The 13,967-nt window shown below is 39.7% G+C and overlaps 1 protein-coding gene across 1 annotated transcript in view; it reads right to left on the bottom strand.

Annotated features, from left to right (window-relative positions):
- The window catches only part of SLC1A1 (solute carrier family 1 member 1), a 63,800-nt gene that overhangs the window by 3,939 nt on the left and 45,894 nt on the right, over positions 1 to 13,967 (bottom strand). The window contains exons 3-11 of the mRNA XM_060762274.2: positions 13,317 to 13,409; positions 11,741 to 11,855; positions 9,476 to 9,518; positions 7,333 to 7,434; positions 6,797 to 6,981; positions 5,549 to 5,656; positions 3,788 to 3,910; positions 2,210 to 2,404; positions 1,088 to 1,222 (exon numbers count right to left, since the gene is read on the bottom strand). Of these exons, the coding sequence (XP_060618257.2) occupies positions 1,088 to 1,222; positions 2,210 to 2,404; positions 3,788 to 3,910; positions 5,549 to 5,656; positions 6,797 to 6,981; positions 7,333 to 7,434; positions 9,476 to 9,518; positions 11,741 to 11,855; positions 13,317 to 13,409 (1,099 nt within the window). The remainder of the gene's footprint in view (positions 1 to 1,087; positions 1,223 to 2,209; positions 2,405 to 3,787; positions 3,911 to 5,548; positions 5,657 to 6,796; positions 6,982 to 7,332; positions 7,435 to 9,475; positions 9,519 to 11,740; positions 11,856 to 13,316; positions 13,410 to 13,967) is intronic.

Here is a 13,967-nt window from a genome sequence, read left to right on the forward strand (position 1 = left end):
CCAAGTGATATATGGTGCCGTTTCCAGTGTATGTCAATGCAATGCTTTTGCTTCTTGCAGAAGGAACTCTACCTTGTAAATACAACTGTAGGAGGTGAGATTGCAACTACACATCTACATTTCATAGGGGGATTTGTCAAAGGCAGTTTAACAGTGAATTAATTTATTATCACATGGGGATGTTCAGCTTGATCTATGTAAATTTCCTATTTGGAACTGTGGAGCAAAAACCTTAGTGTGCCACTTGTTAATATAGACAACTGAGTGCCAAGGAAATGTTAACATAGCCATGAAATATCTCAACTTGTGCCTTCAAGATGAAATATGTTCAGAAACATACTGATAAGAAATAGTTTTTTTTTCATTCAGTAAAGCCTTCCATGTGCTAGGTGAACATATGCTCAATGTAATCAGTATCATTCTCAAACTAACTATAGGATCTTCACTGTTGAGAATAGCTGTGGGTAGAGGTTGTATAAATTTTAATATGGTGTGATTCCCCATATCCTCAGAGATAGATGTTCCTGGACTTATTATGATTAACAAAAATCACAGTCAATTTCAAATCCTATTGAATGAATTACTGTCAGCAGAAGCATAGCATTAAGTCACATTAGAGGACCTAGGAAATGCCTATAGAGAACGCATCTCTACATTTCTAGGACCTCCATTGTGACTCAATGGTTGACATCTAGTAGAAGCATAGCACCTCTCTAAACATCACTACGTCTTCCAACATGACTCTATGGCCAGCAATTAATAGAAGCATACCACAAAGTCATATTAGAGGAGCTAGGAAAATACCCCTAAAAATCCAGCAAAATACCCAGTTGCAACACTGCATCCCTTCTCCTCCAATATTTGGCAGAGATCAAAAGTTGTAGAAGCAGACCTTTGGCTACAATTTGCTTACCCTTGTGTTACCATTTTTGAGAGAAATAGCCTATCAAGATAACAACAACAACCACAACAATCTTAATTTATACCCTGCCCTGTCTCCCCGGAGATACTCAGGGCGGTTAATAGGTTCATGGCAAATACTGGCATACTGCAAAATCAAGAGATAGGTTCAGAGTGAGAAACTTACAGGAGCCAATCCACGGCTATGATGAGGGTAACATCTTCAGCAGGAAGCCCAACCGCACTCAGGACAATCACCATGGTCACTAGTCCCGCCTGGGGCACTCCCGCGGCTCCAACGCTGGCCGCAGTTGCTGTTACACTGCATCCAACAACAACAGCAAAAGAGCATTAGAAATGTTTCTGCTTTGGTCAGAGTGATGCTGTCAAGGAAATACTTCTGAAAGTTACATGTTCTTTATTCTGCAGAGAATGCCACCTGCTCAATGTTTGCAAAATTATCACATTTGGGGATGGTGTAAATTTCTCAGATACATGCCACCTTGATGCCTTATTCATCTATGCATTTTCTAGAATCATTTTTAGGGCAGACATGAAGGCAAAACAGAGAAAGCTAAAGAACTCCCAAGAGTCCATAGCATTGAGCTACAGCAATTAAAATGGTGCCAAACTGCATTGATTCTACAGTGTAGATGCAAGCATAGATGACTGTTTACATTGCTGAAGGCTGCTTGCTAAACAAGCCTGTTAAGATACAGGAAGGAAGTTAAGGTGAGGCTCTTGCCTGGTTTAAAACCGCAGAGATTGCTATGAAAGCAACCATTTCTACTTTACTGCAGCACTGTAATGTAAACAGCCCCTTATACCACTGACTGCCTTGTCTCCCCCTCTTTTATCTCCTTCTGAGGAACAGTCTGGAATGTTGACCAGTTTGCAATGTAAACATCTTGGATCTTGGCTATCAAAGGTGGCATGGCGCCCAAATATGGATACCGCTGCTGCTTGTACAGTTAATCAGGTGACAGCAGCAATTATTCAATGACACTTTCACCTGCAATGCATCGAAGGAACTGGAGCCAATGGATTGAACGCAAGGCTATCAAAACCCAAAGGATTTGTATGCATCAGATACTTCATTCCTTATCTGCCTACATTGCTGATTTACCTCTTGAGGGGGAGTGCAATGATTGATATTCCCTGAATGCAATTCTATTTTTAGCAAGACTGAAGGTTTTCCAGCTGGCTCACCTTTGCGTGTATTAAGCATTATGAATGACAAAGCAGCTAATTGCTTAAAAAAAACCCAAACAACATGTAAATGAAAAGTTTGGCAAAGCGCAAGTCTTACCTGACGGTCACAATCTGGCCAATATCTAGTACTAAGTCATTAAGCTGTGCAATGAAAACAGCGGCTACTGCTTCATATAGTGCAGTACCGTCCATGTTGATTGTAGCTCCAACTGGTAAAACAAATCGGGTAATTCTCTTGTCAACACGGTTGTTTTCTTCTGCACAGCGGAAGGTGACAGGTAAAGTAGCTGAACTGGATCACATACATTGAGGGAAAAATAAATAAAAGACTTTGAGAAACACACTAAATAAACATACTCACCAAATACCTGTTAATTTTACTACTTGTGTAAACTAAGTCTGTGATGGAACTACATTCCACGGGAATCAAGATGGAAAGCTTATCTATAAAAATGGCAGAATATAGAAAACTATGAATCAATATTGCTTCCTTTAGTATCCATTTATCTTTTAATTTAAAGAAATTAACAAAAAAGAAGGAATTAGATTTGTGTGCAAGTCTCTGTGCCTTCAAGACACCTGTCGGTTTATGGTAGCCCATGAATTTCATGTGGTTTTCCTAGGTAAGAAATGCTCAGGGGTGGCTTTCTTAGTTCCTTCCTCTGAAATATAGCCTGCAGCATCTGGTATGCACTGAAGGTCTCCCATCCAAATGCTAATTAGAGCTGTCCAGGCTTAGCTTTCAAGATCAGAAAGGATCTGGTGCTTCAATTGGATTAGTCTTTTGTTGTTGTTCATTCGTTCAGTCGTCTCCGACTCTTCGTGACCTCATGGACCAGCCCACGCCAGAGCTCCCTGTCGGCCGTCACCACCCCCAGCTCCTTCAAGGTCAGTCCAGTCGCTTCAAGGATGCCATCCATCCATCTTGCCCTTGGTCGGCCCCTCTTCCTTTTGCCTTCCACTTTCCCCAGCATAATTGTCTTCTCTAGGCTTTCCTGTCTCCTCATGATGTGGCCAAAGTACTTCAACTTTGTCTCTAGTATCCTTCCCTCCAGTGAGCAGTCGGGCTTTATTTCCTGGAGGATGGACTGGTTGGATCTTCTCGCAGTCCAAGGCACTCTCAGAACTTTCCACCAACACCACAGCTCAAAAGCATCTATCTTCCTTCGCTCAGTCTTCCCTAAGGTCCAGCTCTCACATCTATAGGTGACTACAGGGAATACCATGGCTTTGACTAGGCGGATCTTTGTTGCCAGTCTGATGTCTCTACTCTTCACTATTTTGTCGAGACTGGACATTGCTCTCCTCCCAAGAAGTAAACGTCTTCTGATTTCCTGGCTACAGTCTGCATCTGCAGTAATCTTTGCACCTAGAAATACAGTCTGTCACGGCCTCCACGGTTTCTCCCTCTATTTTCCAGTTGTCAATCATTCTTGTTGCCATAATCTTGGTTTTTTTTATGTTTAGCTGCAACCCGGCTTTTGCGCTTTCTTCTTTCACCTTGATTAGAAGGCTCCTCAGCTCCTCCTCGCTTTCGGCCATCAGAGTGGTGTCATCTGCATATCTGAGGTTGTTAATGTTTCTTCCAGCAATTTTCACCCCAGCTTTGCATTCATCCAGCCCCGCACATCGCATGATGTGTTCTGCATACAAGTCTTACCTTGATTAGTCTTACCTTGAGGAAATCATGAGTGCTGTCAAAAGTGCCTGAGCCATTCCCATGGCAAACTTATACGGATTCTTCCGGACTATGATTAAGTATATTAGTGGGAGAACTATAACAGAATGGATTGCAAGCCTACAGGAAAGAAAATCAGATATTACCTAACAATCAATAGAACAACAGTGAGAGAAGTAGTTCAGATAAACTATTCTAGAATTAGTCAAGCCTTCCTCTTTGACTTCCAGTGCTATATCCTATTACAGATCACAATCATGATGATATAGTATTTCTGCAGAGAGTTCAAATCTCATGTTAGCCATTCCACTCACTAGAGTGGCCTTAGGTCTTAATTATGTATTTAAAAAGGCAAATAATTCAAGCTAAATCCTTGTACTTCTTTGTGGGAGGGCATGAAGGAATGAAGTTAGTATTTCCCATGTTAACTCTTTCCCTCAAGCAACCTTGCTTGAAAAAAGAAGGGTGAAATAACAACAACAGCAGCAACAACAGCAACAACCTGCCTCTCCTCATATCCATATATACACAGTTTGTCTGTATCCAAATTATGTGTATATATGGATATTATTTCATGATTCCTTCCTAAATTACTGTACCAGGGAAATTTTTTAAAACTGTGTCAGAAGCAAATTGAGAATATACTGCAAGTCACTTCTGGTGTGAGAGAATCAGCTGTCTATAAAAATGTTGCCCAGGGGACGCCCAGATGTGTTACCATCCTGCAGGAGGCTTCTCTCATGTCCACGAATGGAAAGCTGGGACTGACAGACGGGAGCTCACTCTGTCTCATGGATTTGAACCGCCAACCTTCAGGTCTTCAGGTCAGCAGTTCAGATGGCACAAGGGTTTAGCCCATTGTGGCATCGTGCCTCCATAACAGGGAGATGATGGTTGATTATATGAGGCTTTTCTAAGGGTTACAGACAATGGTCATAAGACTATACTATACATATAATCAGTGGTAAACTTGAGACTTGAACACTTTTTCTTTTCCAGACACCGCCATGTTGAGGCAACACACTGTGTGCACATTTGGGTTTTGCAGATTATGATAAGATCTTTGAAAAAATAAGCTCTTGGTAAAGGTTCGAAAGAACTCTTCTAGAGGTCTGGTGATTTTTTTGAATGGGGAGTAACCAAGGATTCTCTTCATTCTTTACAAGATATTGGCAAGATCTTGCATGGAACACAGCTATGATGTTGTAGTAGCTGCACTCTGTCTCCTGATGAGACTCCTTAAGATCGACTTTAAAAGCTAGGCAGCTGTACCAAGTAAAGAGAGCTTGCAAGCAGGGCAGTGAAGGATGTGTAGGATGGCACATTCAGTCCCACACATCAGAGATCCATGGTGTGATGAGTTGAAGTAAGACATCAGAGCGACCCCATTTCTGCTCATCACACTGCAGCTTCCTGGCAATGGTGCCATGATCTTAAATATGAATATGTAATGGATAAGGTTGTAGCTTTATCTTATTACTATCTAACATGATGTGAGTCATTATCTATATCTCATTATTAGCTTAAAAAGTAAAATGAATGGAATGCTGAACATGGAGTCTCTTTTCCTCTACATTTCTTGAGAAAATATGATAGAAATTTTAAAAGTAGATGACTATTTTTGTTGTCTCTGATGCATAACGTCTGTAAAATTAGAATTCCTTCTGCACTCAGATATAGAAAAATTGATTTACTGTACACATCACTTAAAATTAATACAAAACAATCTTTTAAATTGTTGTTTAATGGATGACATACCCACTTAGCACAGTAGCCATATAAAGACCCAATTTGCGAAAGATTTCCCAGTCTTCAACTTCTATTATCTTTCCAGCAATCAAAAATAAAATACCCACCGGCATATACCTGCAATGCACAAAACAACGTGAGGATTATTCCATGGCAATTTGCACTTAAATATTATTAATCAAAGACAAATCATGTTGACATATATTCGTATCCCCATTTCACATTTGAGGGAGAGTCTGAATACTAATTGAATAAACAGACCATATTCCCAAGATACTGATTTTGGGATTCCATACTTATTGTTATTTAATAGGCTTAACTACAGTAATATTTTAACAATAAATTTGCATAAGGTTCTTTGACAATATCTCAAAGTTTAGAAAGGAATTGCCTGAACTTATTTCTTCACACAATAATTGAATTATTTAAAAGCTGTATACTGTGGAAGGCTTTCACATCTGGAATAACTGGGGTGTTGTGTAGTTCCTAAACTGTCCGGGCATCCTCTGAAGATGCCAGTCACAGATACAGGTGAAACATCAGGAGAAAACACTGCTAGAACATGGCTATACACCCTGGAAATCACACAATAACCTATTTAAAAGCTGCCTTATTTTATACTAAGATGTAAAAATGATTGAAACCTTTCTGTAATCTCAATGACTAAAAAAACATCAAAACATACCAAACTTTATTTCTAATATAGTCAGAATCATGTCATGGTTTTATGTAAATACCATAGTTACGGTGCTATATAGTGAATCCCATCCTGATCACTCCCACACTCCCTTACTCTGAAGCAGTTGTTGCAGTTGACAGGGGTCTGTCCCCCTGTCACTTAGAAAGTTCCTGACTGATGTTTCCATCTACTCATGTGAGTGATTTCTAGTAAGACAAACAGAAGCAGGAACCCATTACAGTTTATCCTTGTGTCAGAGACAGCTCACACAAGAAAAGATGAGAATATTAGTTGATTGCTTACTAAAGGACAGAGGAACAGAGCCTCTCTGACTTTAGTGGCTACTTCTTGGTAAGTGTAAAATGCAGGACTTTCACAGTCACTATGTAACTCCGAAACTAGGAACCACACACAGATCATCAGTATGAAACAGCCACAAGTGTGTAACTCTACATTACTCATTTGTTACTACCCAACTAGTTTCTAGCCAACCTTTAATATTCATTAAATAAATAAAAATAAACAAATCAATATAAACAATGTAAGAGAGCCAATTAAGAAGATATTATTGTACTTACCACATTATAATCTGAACTATGTACATTGTGGCATCGTTTAGTGCATTGAAAAAGTCCACCAGCACTTGTCCCTTTTCTCCCATTTTCCCGATAACAATTCCAAAGACAAGGCAAAATACTATCAAGCCGAGCACATTAATACCATCGGAATACACGCCCACTATTCGATACTCTTGGGTTTTGTTCTGCAGATTGAGAGTGGAAGGGAAAAGATCACCAGTTAACAGAGGTGCATTATGTTGACATCAAACGTAAGCATATTTATTCTTCTTTAGGAAATTATAGCAGATTAAATCTGTTTGCAGTTTGCTTGCTGTTTAATTTGTTATGTTACTGTCTGGGTGAATGCAAACTCCATTTGGTGAGAATAGAGCATAAATGCTCTAAAGAGGATTGGATGGGTCTCTGTAGATCACTTTGGCTTTCTTTCACAAACTATGATATCTACAATTATAGGTATTGTTTCACCAGACCTATTTATATAATTTCAGCAACAAAACAATGTCATTTCCTACGATACACAGCAGTATCCATACCTGTGAAGTCTCTGTTGGCACTACGGATGGGAATGGTGTGGGGAGAGTGCCATTTTTGCCACCCCCATCTGTGGCAGGTAGTTCTACACGTTTGGTCTTATACTGAAAGTTAAGCAGACATTGTGATGAAACAAGAGACTGAAAAACACCTACGTTAAATCTAACTTTAGGATTTAAGACATTTAATAAGGGCTTGTAAACAGGTGCAGACTGCAAAAGGTTATAAAATAGTAACAAAAACTGCAAATCCCATATTTAATACAGTAAAAACTATTACAAGTGATAGAAAATGACCATAAACTGTTATGTAACCACAAATGCATTTTTTCAATACTGAAATGATTTTTGTTCTAGATGCATTTGGCTATCCTACACCTGTTCTGTCTGGACAATCTGCCACCTGATAGCAGACTGGAAATTAGTTTTTGTGGGAAAATCACTGCCAGGAAACTTGGAATTATAATCAAGTCAAAGAAGAACAGGCATTAGAAACTTCTGAATAAAATATTGGAATTAGAGCTAATCCATGTTCTGATTTGAATACTAGCTGGAGAACTTCAACTCCTCTTGTTTCACATTCTGCTTTGCAATGAATTTAGGATTTTTCCTCTTTGGAAGATTCAGAAAAGTAATTTATTATGTTTTTATACACAGAGATTAAACAAGGAGAGGAAACTATAAAGTAATCTGAACTTCATGCACTCACTTGTATGGGCCTGAACTAAAACCAAGCCAAACCAAACCAAACCTAGATTCCCTTTGCACAGGTTGAAAACACGGTGCACAGATTGAGGTGGGCAACATGTAGCCCTCCAGATGTTACTAAATGGCAACTCTGACCAAACCCTTGTCAAAATAGTCAAGAAAGAGAGATTCTCCAACTGGCAGTCCAAAAATATCTTAAGGAAGAGCGGCATAATCCTGCTAAGAAAGCAATCAGCTCTTAGTCATTCAGGATGACTAACTATTCTTAAGTAAATCTGTAAAACACTGGATATGTAGGCAGTTTGAAGAAAAGCAATAATCTGACAAAAATTGTGACATTTCTTCTGAAAAATTAAGATACAATTCAAGCAGGACATTCCAAGGAACTGATCACATTATCTATTCATCAGTGTTCAAACTCTTCTCTGTTTCTACACAGCAAATATACAAAACAAAAAAAAAACAAAAAAAAACCTCTGCTGGTGAAAATATTTATTTATATTTATTTCGTACATTTATGTCCCGTCCTTCTCACCCCCGGAGGGGGACTAAGGGTGGCCTTACAACTGGCAACCATTAGATGCCCAAACAAAGATAATTATAAAAACAATTCACATTTTAAAAATAGTTAACAAAGATAATTAAATAGTTTTAAAATAGTTAAAATATCAAATATGAAACATCCAATTAAAATAACGCAAGTTTAATCCGTAATCCAGGTCCATCACTTGTCAGTCCAATAAACCATTCTCATTATTATCGCTGCATCTGCGGCATGAATGCTTGGTCCCACAACCATGTTTTAATTTTTTTCCTAAAGGATAGGAGGGAGGGGGCCAATCTGATTTCATTAGGGAGGGTGTTCCACAGCCAGGGGGCCACCACCGAAAAGGCCCTGTGTCTCGTTCCCACCAGCCATGCTTGCGAGGGTGGTGGGATCGAGAGTAGGGCCTCTCCCGATGATCTTAATCTCTAAGGTAGGTCACTGAGGGAGTAATTCAGACAAGTAATGTATCGGAAGCATTTAGGACTTTATAGGCCAAAGCCAGCACTTTGAATTGTGCTTGGTAGTGAATTGGCAGCCAGTGGAGCTGACATAACGGGGGATGGTGTGCCCCTTGTATGTACCTCCGGTGAGCAATCTTGCTGCTGCCCATTGGACTAGTTAAAGCTTCTGGACAGTCCTCAAAGGCAGCCCCACGTAGAGCACATTGCAGTAATCTAATTGGGATGTGACAAGGGCGTGGACCACCGTGGCCAAGTCAGACTTCCCAAGGCATGGCTTCTTTTGATGTTGTCATGGACAAGAAAGTTATTTCTATAGCACTTTTCCAAAAACAGTATCTAATATTTACAGTCTAAGTAATACAGAATCGCTTTTAGAGATACTGGAAAAAAGGACAAAGTACTTATTCAAAATGGCCATAATTGAACTCACCTGTTGAAAACAGGCCTGCACAATGTTTTCTGGGAACATATTCCTGCAAAGGGATGTAGAGATAGCCCACTGTTATAATGCAAAGCATGTTCAAGAAAGCAACTGGCATGCATAAAAATAACCTTTCTCCTAAAAATATATATCCTATCTTGAATGAGACAGCATTGTCAATGGTCTAAGGCAGACATGGGCAAACTTCGACCCTCCAGGTGATTGAGAATCCGGCTTCCACAATTCCTAACAACCTACACCTGGTCTAAGGGTTGGGCTAAGACTTTGGGATCCCAAGGTCCACATTTCAGCTCAACCATAGATACCCATTCCGCAACCTTGGGCAAATAATGTTCCCTTAATCTGCCAAGACAACCCTGTTTCTGAAATATCTGCTAGCATTTCTTTAAAACAGCAACACTGGAATTTATTGTACCATTTTTCACACTCACACACAACCCCTTGGAAATCTATATAAATAAAAATGTAATGTTAGTTTGTGCTACCATCAGAACTCAAAAACCACTGGGGGAATTGACACCAAATTTGGACACAAGACACCTAACAGTCCAATTTATGTCCTCCACTCAAAAAAAAATTTGATTTTGTCATTTGGGAATTGTTGTTGCTGGGATTTATAGTTTACCTACAATCAAAGAGCATTCTGAACTCCACCAATGATGGAATTGGGCCAAACTTAGCACACAGGGCTCCCATGACCAACAGAAAAAACTGGAAGGGTTTGGTGGACATTGACCTTGAGTTCGGGAATTATAGTTCACCCACATCCAGAGAGCACTGTGGACTCAAACAATGATGGATCTGGACAAAACTTGGCACAAATATTCCATATGCCCAAATATGAACACAGATGGAGTTTAAGGGAAATAGACCTTGACATTTGGGAGTTGTAGTTGCTGGGATTTATAGTTCACCTACAATGAAAGAGCATTCTGAACACTAATGATGGAATTCAACCAAACATGGCATACAGGACTTCCATGCTGGCCACATGACCTTGGAGGTGTCTGCGGACAACGCTGGCTCTTCGGCTTAGAAATGGAGATGAGCACCACACCCCAGAGTCAGACATGACTGGACTTAATGTCAGGGGACTACCTTACCTTACCTTACAATCAAAGAGCATTCTGAACTCCACCAATGATGGAATTCAACCAAAAATGGCATACAGGACTTCCATGACCAACAGAACACACTGGGAGGGTTTGGTGGGCATTGACCTTGAGTTTGGGAGTTGTAGTTCACCTACATCCAGAGAGCACTGTGGACTCAAACAATGATGGATCTGGACCAAACTTGACACAAAAATTCCATATGCCTAAATATGAACACAGATGGAGTTTGGAGGAAATAGACCTTGACATTTGGGATTTGTAGTTACTGGGATTTATAGTTCACTACAATTAAAGAGCATTCTGAAACTCACAAATGACAGAAATGGGGCAAACTTCCCATGACCAACAGAAAATACTTAAGGCCATCCAGTCCAATTCTCTTCACCAGGGCAAGAAAATGTAATCAAAGCCCTCCTGTCAAAGAGCCATCCAGTCATAAATATAGATAGATAGATATGATTCTCTCTCACACACAGAGATATAGTATCATAGATTTGAAAGAGACCCTTCAAGAAGGACTATGATATGTTGCATATTCCAGAGTAGGCAAACCAGACACTCTCCACATCAACACTGACAAAGAAACAACAAGAAATACTGTTTACTCACAAGCATAAAGGAATTACATATATTAGAAACCAACACTTTCTCATTACTTTATTTTCCAAATCACCAGACTGGGCCACAGCAACGCATGACAGGGGACAGCTAGTATTCCAATAAAGGTTAGGAAACCATTCTGAATGGATCTAGGAGTCTTCAACCTGCAGCCATCCAGGTGATGTGGATTTCAGCTCCCAGAATTCCTGACTGCTGAACAAGTTGGCAAGGGCTTCTGGGAGTTGGAGGTCCAAACACCTGGAGGGCCACAGGTTGAAAAGGCCTGGAGGCTGTGGCACAGGGAAGTAAGAGGTAGACAGAAGGATTTGTAAAAATATAGCAGGCAGAAAGGCAATAAATTGTTCCACTGTGAACAGGAACTCAATATGAAGAAATTACCTCTGTCCAATTTAAGACATGCAGCTCTTCCAGTCCAGTGTCAAAAAGGTATCATTAACTTTAGCGGTGAATTTGCTAGAATGGGACAGGGGAAATAAGTTCTTAACCATGGATAACACTGATTATTTCAAGTGCTCACCTAACCAAGTCTAGCATTGCATCCACTGTAGACACGTCGGGTGTGCTGCCCATCCTATCGATATCATCAGCTTTCTGGGATACTCCAGGTTTGATTGTCACAACTAGTACAATCCCTGCAAATTGAGAAAAATTCTGTTTTGGAGAGTGGAAAGCTTGCATAAAGCATTTAAAAACCAAGAAACAAATATGCCTAGAGCTTAGAAACATTATTCTTTTGGTATACAGTTCCACAAAGTGATATTACTGGAGCTGTATGTCAAAGCAGCAATATTTCCATGCTCTGATATCTTCTTTAGGATCAGGGCTTGGCTTTTCCAAAAACCCATGTAATGATATGAAGTCATCACATAACCGCAGACTATAGTTGACTCTGGACTGAAGAACAATAGAAGAGGCTCATAAGGCATTTTGTGTGCTTGATGAGCAGAAGGAAATAGGCTCTAAAGCTCCCTAGTCATCACCGTCATTATCATCATCAGTAATAACAATAATCCCCACTTTTTCTCAGGACTGAGACCCAAAGCAACTCACAAAAGTAATACACTTAAAACCATATGAAAGGCAAATATTAAAACAGTATAAATCCAAAAATATACAAACATTAAAATAGAATTAAACATCAATGGTATTATTAACAGTTAAAATCCTTTAAACTGACTAAAAGAGTATTCAAAGCTATTAAAACAATTCAGTTAAAAATATAATTTAAATAGGTAAATAAAGCTGTTAAAACAGTTCACCAAAACAATGAGGAACCCCTTTGACCAGGAGCCACGGTGGTGCAATGGGTTAAACTGTTGTGCTGCCTGAACTGCTGACCTGAAGGTCAGCGGTTCGAATCTGCAAGACAGGGTGAGCTCCCGTCTGTCAGCTCCAGCTTTTCATGCAGGGACATGAGAGATGGAAACATATCCAAGCACCCCCTGGGCAGCATCTTTGTAGATGGCCAATCCTCTCACACCAGAAGCGACTTGGAGTAATCTCAAGTCGCTTCTGACACAATTTTAAAAACCTCTACCGTTCTTTAAAAACATTCTGTTTCAAAAACCTTTCTGAATGAAATCGTTTTAGCCTGCTGCCAGAAGGACCGCAAGGAAAGAGCCATTCTGGCCGTATGTAGTCTCCACAGAACATATCCCCCCCCCCTTATTTTTGAAATGCTTATTTGTAAATGTGCTCATTGCTGTGGATTGTATACAAAAATTCCAATGAAAGAACATTTCTACATATTATGATAAGCTCTCCTCCTTAAGGTTAATGGGAAGAGGAGCAGATATTGTTAGTTCTCTACTATACAAGCAATCCTAGATCAATCCTAGGAAATTCTGTAGGTATATGAACTGGCACACTGCAAATGTAATATATGGCAAAATTTTTTTTTTAAAAATCTGGTCAATTAGGAATGTCTGTGGGTGTAAGTGTTTACAACCACACTTTAACCTAATTTTGTTTTCATACTTTAGGAGTCTAGACTTGGTAAGAAATAGCTATTTATTTCTAATTGCCAAACAAATTAAAAATACCCATAATTTTAGGGTGCAAAGCAATTTAATGATAATATAACATCTTATTACCTAGGATCACAGCAAGCACTGTAGTGACAAAGTAGTACACAACTGCCCGCAAGCCGATCTTTCCAGAAACACCAGAGTCCAAAGCAGCAACACCTGGGAAGATAGGTGAGAAGACAAATAACAGTTTTTAATGAATAAATATCTGGAAATATCTGGCAAACTAGCAGTTCGAAAACATGCAAATGTGAGTAGATCAATAAGTACCGCTCTGGCGAGAAGGTAAAAGCACTCCATGCAGTCATGCCAGCTACATGACGTTGGAGGTGTCTACGGACAATGCCGGCTCTTAGGCTTAGAAATGGAGATGAGCACCAACCTCCAGAGCCAGACACGACTGGACTTAATATCAAAGGAAAACCTTTACCTTTTCCTTACCTATCTGGAAATAAATGCCTGATGACTGAGAAAATTGGAAGTTAATTTCAGTGTTAGATGACGACTCTAGAGACCAGGATTTGAATTTCTGCTCAGACTTGAAATCCACTGGGTGACTTTAAGCAAGTCACACTCTCTCAGCCTGAGAGGAAGGCAAAGCCAGACCTGCTTTGAACTAATCTTGCCAAGAAAACCATATGATAGAGTCGCCTTACAGTCACCATAAGTTGGAAATGACTTGAAAACACACAGCAATTATTATAATTGTGGTTTTGG

Source organism: Anolis sagrei, chromosome 2 (genome assembly GCF_037176765.1).
Source record: "Anolis sagrei isolate rAnoSag1 chromosome 2, rAnoSag1.mat, whole genome shotgun sequence".
Taxonomy (NCBI): Eukaryota; Metazoa; Chordata; class Lepidosauria; order Squamata; family Dactyloidae; genus Anolis; species Anolis sagrei.